Source organism: Setaria italica, chromosome III (assembly GCF_000263155.2).
Source record: "Setaria italica strain Yugu1 chromosome III, Setaria_italica_v2.0, whole genome shotgun sequence".
Lineage (NCBI taxonomy): Eukaryota > Viridiplantae > Streptophyta > Magnoliopsida > Poales > Poaceae > Setaria > Setaria italica.
The window spans coordinates 9,314,896-9,322,593 of NC_028452.1; the positions used below are offsets into that span (position 1 = coordinate 9,314,896).

At 43.4% G+C, this 7,698-nt stretch overlaps 1 protein-coding gene across 1 annotated transcript; it reads left to right on the top strand.

Moving 5' to 3' along the window:
• The first annotated feature begins 2,171 nt into the window (after positions 1-2,171).
• LOC101767553 (protein RADIALIS-like 3) lies at positions 2,172-3,052 on the top strand. Its single transcript, XM_004961059.2, has 2 exons — positions 2,172-2,574; positions 2,696-3,052. The coding sequence occupies exons 1-2, from the start codon at positions 2,297-2,299 to the stop codon at positions 2,715-2,717; spliced, it is 300 nt and encodes a 99-aa protein (XP_004961116.1). The 5' UTR covers positions 2,172-2,296; the 3' UTR covers positions 2,718-3,052.
• Positions 3,053-7,698: the final 4,646 nt, after the last annotated feature.

The window sequence follows — 7,698 nt, forward strand, 5'->3', positions numbered from 1 at the left end:
ACTTTTAATTAGTATCTAAACATTTGATGTGACGGGTGTTAAAAATAAGTCGCGGTAATCAAACCAGACCTTAGTGATAGATGAATTGTCCGATTCCACCACCAGATTCTGAACCCGATGTCTCCTCGCTATTTCAAGACCATCCCTGATTACGAGGTCCATCTATTGAGAGTAATTAATTTGCCTAATTTTTAGATCTTATGTCAAATCAGTATAAAAATCTATAAACAGAATGTAAGTGTAAAATTTTATATACAAACTCAAATTTAGTAAAATTAACCATATATTGGGAGTAACTAAATTGCACGTAATTTTTAATTTAATTAATAGCATAAATCATAAAGTTATTGCATGCATATCTAAAATTTAATAATCTAAATTTATTCAACATGAAAAATACAAGAAAGATAGATTTCTAACAGATAATAAAAAAATGAAGGAAAATATAAACATATAAAGGAACCTTTACACATGAGCCCTAACCACCAATCGGGCACATCAAGTAACTCAGTATCATAGATAACAAATTCGTGGAGTTGTAGATGTAAGATTTCCTCCACTAGAGTTCAAATCCTAGTGCTATATTTTAAACAAAATAAATATATGTGTGCACTTCTGGTTGGTACAGAGCCAGAAGATTATCTCCATAATGGCTCATGATGAAAACCGTACTAATTTCAAGTTTTGGATGACACTTGGACTTTGGGGAAAAAATAAGAGTCAAAAGTGGATTTTATACCTACTTTTAGTCCTGACCTTTTTTTTTACAAAAAACAGCAATCAGCAAGACTAAACCAAATCTATGCATAAATGGTAGGATCTATGGCTCACCGTACCATAAGTTGAACTTTGATTTCATTTCTGATTGTTTTCATCCCTAATTGATACTTAATTGATCATATACATACATCAAATTGAATTCTTCTCTGGTCAGATAAAGGTCGGTGCTTGGTTCATATATTTGTTTTCAAATTACTGGAAGTTCGTACACAACGAATCTGCGGCAAGAATTATGAACTACTTTAGCTTGTGAGTGTATATACATGCTCACTTAGTCTATACTCAATAAAAGACTACAGTATTGGAAAAGGTGGGGGCTGTTGCCTTCAAACGTTCCTGAATCATCGCCTAAATGCTAAAGGGATGAACAGATCCGAATCGGCTGCAGCACACGCAGCGGGAACATTAAGCACCTTTCACTGGATCGCGGAAAGCGGTTCTTCCTTCAGTTGGTTTCGGAAACAAATGGCTAGCTGAAATTAATTAGTCATGCACAAAAAGCTTGGAGCTAGATTGATGGATATTATTCTCTTTTCTTTCTAAAAAGCAAGATATATATGCTCACGTATCGATCTTGTTACCACACACCCTCTTTCTAGTGATGGAATCCAATCTTTGCAACTAGCTATTTGGAGACAGCGACTGAATGTTCTGAACCAAATAATTGTGCAGGTATCTAGCTCCTTTAATTTAACAAGCAGTTAGTATGTATGCATGTTCCAAAACGTATGATTGTGGCTAATATACAGAGATCATCAGTGATAATTGTTTCGATATCCACTTGCTCTCCGTCTGAATATTCAGTGCAAAATTAACTTTGCATGGAGAAACCAGTGTGTGAAGAACGACTCGAGTAGCGACTGAAATGGGAAGATGCCTGGATTATGATCTCTGAAGCCTTTGGTCTGAAAAATACGAAATGGGGAAACTGTCGGCGTCCGTGTCGTGCAAAGAACAGACGATGCAAGCTAAGGTACTAGATATAGCAAAGATTTCGGCTCTGTTCGTGTTATTTGCCTTCATGGGAGAGAGTATTGGAATTTACACATGCGGGGAGACGGACGGGAGACGGGAGAAGCAGGCTCTGAATCTTTGATCAGGAGGGCAAGGAGGAGGGAGAACAGATGCTCGCAAGCAGCTGAATGGTGGCGACGTGACCGGCGAGGGAAGCGATAGAAAGTTAGATTAGATCCCCCACTCCCCGGGGACAGAAATCTTTGTTCCCTGGCTCCTTGCTCCTCGCCTCAACCGCACCGGCATTATTCCTCTTGTTTTCCCTCCCTCCCCAGTCCCCACCCCGATGAGCCGAGAGTCACTCTCTCCATGGTCCACCACCTCCCTCTCCCTGAGGAGCCTCTCGACGACTTCTATAAATAGCAGCCCTTGCCACTCCCCCTTCTCCCATCAGCTCATCACAGCTCTTGATCTCTAGCTAGGGAGCTTCCTCTCCATCGGTCGAGTGGTCCTCTCACTCTCACCAGGAGCGCAGCTAGCTCAAAGAGCGAGGCCGGAAGAGATGGCGTCGCTGTCGATGACGAGCTCGGCCTCGGCGCGCGCGCAGTGGACGAAGAAGCAGAACAAGCTGTTCGAGCAGGCGCTGGCGGTGTACGACAAGGACACCCCCGACCGGTGGCACAACATCGCCCGCGCCGTCGGCGGCAAGTCCGCCGAGGAGGTCAGGCGCTACTACGAGCTGCTGGAGGAGGACGTCAAGCACATCGAGTCCGGCAAGGTGCCCTTCCCCGCCTACCGCTGCCCCGGCGGCGCCGGCACCCTCGGCTACGAGGCCGACAGGTACGTGCATCACCGGCCGCAATGGCGATCGAGCTGGCTCGATCACTACCGTTTCATTCACCAACTTCAGCTTCATTTTTTTTTTCTGGTGAGCTGATCATCACTGGAAATCTGTACGCAGGCTGAGGCATCTGAAGATCTAGGCGAATGTGAACTTACAGATGATGATCGGGAAGAGGATGCGCGCGCACGTGTATATATGATTGGGACAGTATGCATGTCCATGCTACTCCTACGCAAGTGGGCTGGAAGAAGCAAGAATTCAGATGAGATGCATGCATGTTAATTAATAATTAGTAATGGGATGAGTGGTATCCTAGCCTGTCACGCGAGATCGACCGACCCATCGATCTCCCATGTGTCCTTCGTACCCACTCGTATGTATTACTATATCCTAGCTGCATCTGTGTACCATACCAATCAAGAAGAACATGAACTTGATATTAGCTAATGCATTTCTACGATGATTTCTTTGTTCCGAATGCTTGCTTGCTTGGGTGCCGGCCCACGAACATGGATCGATCTGTGAAAATATTAATTCACTCATGTATATGGGTGTATCTCTCACTCATTACCATGGCCCAGCCGGCTGCCAGGCAAGTGAATTGCAGTGTAGGTCGGTCTATGAGCCAAGCCCAAGCTTGAGCGAGCTTCCCACTCAAAGCTTAAGCTCGCTAGAAGGTGGCGCCAACCGCCAAGCCTCAAAACTGTCCAAACCTACAGTTAAGCTTAAGCTTCGCATTTCTAATTCAAGCCGATCTCGAAGCGGACCTTAATTAAGACAACAAGCTTCACACAAGCAGCTGAAATTAGCTACTTCCTCTGTCTCCAAATTACTATTCGTTGTGGATTTTCCAGATACATAGTTTTTAATATTGACTTAGATATATACTTATGTTTATATATATAATAAAAATTTTGTATTTAGAAAAGTCAAAACGAATACTCCCTTCGTCCCAAATTGCAGGTCGTTTTGACTTTTCTAGATGCATAGATATTTGTATACATCTAAATATATTTAGTATATATCTAGATGCATACAAACATCTATGAACCAAAACAATTAATAATTTGAAACGGAGGGAGTAATATTTTGGGACGCAGGAAGTAGTTAGCTAAAGCTCATAAAATAATTGGCTGGAGCCTTTTGTCTTGTTGATTGATCAAATTGACTTCAAACACCCGAAAAAAAAATTACTTCAACACAATCAAGTGCGGACGGATAAAAAAGAGGAAGGAAAAAAAACTATAGTAGAACGAAGAAGGAAAACAGGGCGTGGATCCACCAGAGCACCACTATGAAGTATGAACTGTACTTATTGTGGAGACGTGGCTGGCAGTATTCTAATGTGTCTTTTTTTAAAAAAAAAAGCTCGCAGGCACTTCTAGAAGAAGAAGCAAACAAGTTCTTACAAAGTTGATATATATTTACAATAATCGTGAAACTAAAGGAAACTCCCACAGACCATCTTGCAAATCATGATCTTTGATTTGATCTCTTGCTCAACTTGCACATCGATCATCTGTTAATGCTCGAAGATGCGCCAATTTCTCTTTTTCCAGATGTTCCAAGCAATGTACATTAAGTATACCACCTCGGCACGTCTCATCTTCTTCGGCAGGCTTGCTAGCTTTTTTTTTTTTCCGAAACAGACGCTCACAAACATGCATGCACACTCATCCCTATAAATACACGCACGCAACTCTACTCCTACGAGCACGCAACCAACGGATCCAATTTTTTTTTGCGAAACACAGTACAGATGCAGACGCTCACAAACACGCACGCACACTCACCTCTATGAATACACGTACGCAACCCTACCCCTATAAACACCTCCGAAAGACTGAGCTGATGAATCCACGAGATTGATGAAGTCACCACAGGTGTCTCGTTGTCGACGGGTATGTCGCCTACTACTGAAATAATAGCGCCGATTAAATCCTGAAATAAATCTAGAAATATGCGAGCACTAGTACCGAGTCGAGGATTTAAATCCTGATGAGTAGGTTCCACCACAACTAACCTCACTAGCTAAGCTGCGCTCAGTTCGCACTCTCTTTTTGCCACCGCAACACTTCCATCCCATGGCCCGGCACACAAACGAGGAGAACAGATCGGGTCCACCCGACCCTCGTCCGGTGCATCCGTTGGATGGAGAATCAACAGCTCTAAGTGCATCCACTTTGTATGAGGCTCTTTTGCATTTAATTCCCTATGATTTTGCAAAATCCCACCCGCAGTCCAAGAACTGGATGCACTTGAGTCGTTGATTCTCCATCCAACGGATGCACCGGCCAGGGACACGGGACTACCCCAAGGGCTTAGGGTGCACCTGATTTGTTCTCCACAAACGAGATCTCCAGTGCAGGAGTATTATGCTCTGGCTCAAGTTTTTTACACAGCTCCCTGGAGCCGCCTGGCTCGTGAGCTTTAGCTCCAACTTCAGCTTGGCTCATTTATAATTGGAGCCGACACAAAAAGGCTCTAGTGCAGCATGGGCCGATGCCTCAAGGGGCTCGGTCCAGGAGCAAACGACGTGGTCGATATAGCCCTATGGCGCGTGCGTGAAGAAAATGAAGCGTCGAACCGGCCCATAAATAGTATATGTGCTCCCATAAGGCCCATCATAACTCCGTCGGTGGGGGAGAGCCCGGCGGCGCGGCGGCAACGCGCGGCGAAACCGCCGCGTTTCCGGACTGCGTCTCGCAGTTTCCCTCGCGCTCTCCGTCCCTCCGACTCGTTGCCCAACCACTGCCTGTCTGCCTGCGAACCCTCCACCGCCGTGTGCTCTCCGGGGTTGTGCACTTCTGCTCGCGGCCTCGGCGTCGGTCTCCGCACCCTGCGCCGTGACGAGCTCTCGTGCCGCCTTCGCAACCAGCCCCATCCTCCTATCACGCCCCTCGGCCCTCGCCGAGGCCCGCCTGGTGATCTGATTTGGTCCAATCGGGCGAGCGCTCGATGACTCGGTCTCCGATTGAAGCAAGGGGGGAATCGCTTTGTCGCCGGGCGTCCTCCTCCCCTCCGCCGACCACGTGAATTTCAGCTCCATGCTGTCGTCGCCAGTAATATAAATTGTAGCCCGCCTTCCAATTTAACTATTTGGGTACACTAGGTCATTGCATCAATGTGTGAAGCGTGGTTGACGCTTTGGTCAATTTGTTGATTACGGAAGATGCCTGCAGCTCCGAAGTTTTTCCTTCATGGGCATCCTGGTAACGGTGGTGAACTGGTGATTGGATGAAGAGTTTGAGGTGAGGCAAGTTTTCAGCAAGGACAATTCGTTATTGATTGTTGCAGAATCTACTGATGTACTGCATATGGCTTTGGCCGGCATTTTATTTCTCAATAAGTGTCTCAGCATGCCTAGGACATAGGGACTAGAGAAGTCTAGTGCAGTGTCTGCTTTATAAATGTTTTTTTATTTGATTTAGAAAGCTTGTAGCTGGCAGAAGGGATTTTTAAGTGTGCGTCATGTGAGTTAAGTTATTTACATCAGAAGCTCAAAGTCATGCTGCATTGCCATCTGTAGGAATTTTTTTATTTGATCTAAAAATGTTCTAGATTTTTTTCTTTGAGGCAGATCTGTTTTCTAATTCTTTTACAGAGCCTCGTATATCCATGATTGTTGCATAATCAACAAACAGGTTTCACTTAGGCTGCTAGCCGGATTGAATTTTATGGGTATGCAGAAGTAGTTATAACACACTCTTGCTCAATTAGTTTCTTATTGTAGTTTGCAATTTATCTCAGATGATGCAGACTTACATTTGTCTTTTTATCTGACTCACAGGAGCAATAGTTAAATTATGTGTGACAAAAAGGTGCCATACAATTATGTTTGGATGATGACCATTAAATTTTCTAATACCTATATTGGTAGTTTCTGCGAATTCATTGTATGATGTTGCTTCCGCATGTGCTACCCGTGTAAATATTGAAAAGTTAATAATGACCTGGTAAAGAATGAACTTCCTTTTTCTTCTTTTTTTTTGTCATTTTGCCTTGTTTTTTCTGTATTCAGCTCAAACTATTCTTATTGTCCCCTTAATTGTTGATGGTTTTTTGAGCTTGCTTGTACCTCAAACTGTTATTATTTGCCTCCACAATTAATACAAGGCATGAAAACCTTTTCATGTCAGAAAAAGGAAGAGTTGAAGAATAAACTTATATGGAAGTGGCTCTGACTTGTGAGGATGGAAGTCTTATGGCTTCACCTCATCATGTGTGCCTGTGACTCTGTGAGCTATTTAGTATGCATAAGAAACTGTCATCCTTCAATTTTTTAAGAAGAGTTTTTGGTTTTTACCATGCAGGTCTACAAGTTTGGAGCTAGCTAGGACGGTCTCATTCAGAGCAGATAATTCTAACTTTTTTATTTAACCTCTCAGATGAGTATGTATCTTCCCCTGTGATGTGCTCTACCTGATTTCTCTTTATGTTTGTGTGAAGTGCTCACAGTTGCTCAGGCATTTCAGTGTACTGGAGTGCTCAGGCAGTAAGATGTATATTCCTGTAATTTATTCTGAGTAGAAAGGGAAGTAGTATTTAAAACTTTCCAGATAATTCATCATTCTTTTGGCAGGAGATGGTTGGATTGTTTAAGACAACTGGTTGTAGATTTAAAACGAACTGAACCTATCTTGTTATCCAGGGACCTTTATCAAACTGAATTGCTTTTCACTGTGACTACTGACTAGTGGTCAACGGTAATGCTGAAGTAGACAATAGGCTACCTTGCTGTCTATGTACCCTTTTGGGTCAAATATGATTGTCATATGTCGCGTTCTCACCATTTACTTTGGATGATGGCTATTTTCCTTTTGTTTTCTTGTTTTTGTCATAGGAACCTCTTAGCTCACAGTGGATTTCCATGTGCATAATTGACTTCTTGAGGTGTGCATTCACCAACAAACTTCCATTCCATCACATGTCACCATAGAGTATCTGAAGGGGGGACCACCCATGTATCATAAACTTCTTATAGGAGAGAATAGGATTGCGGTATCCTGCTTCTTAACGCAGTAGTTGTATATCTTTTGAGGTAATTAGGTCCACTTAGACATTAGAGACTAGTAATCCATTCAGAAACCTGTACAATATAGCATGAACACATCTCTGGC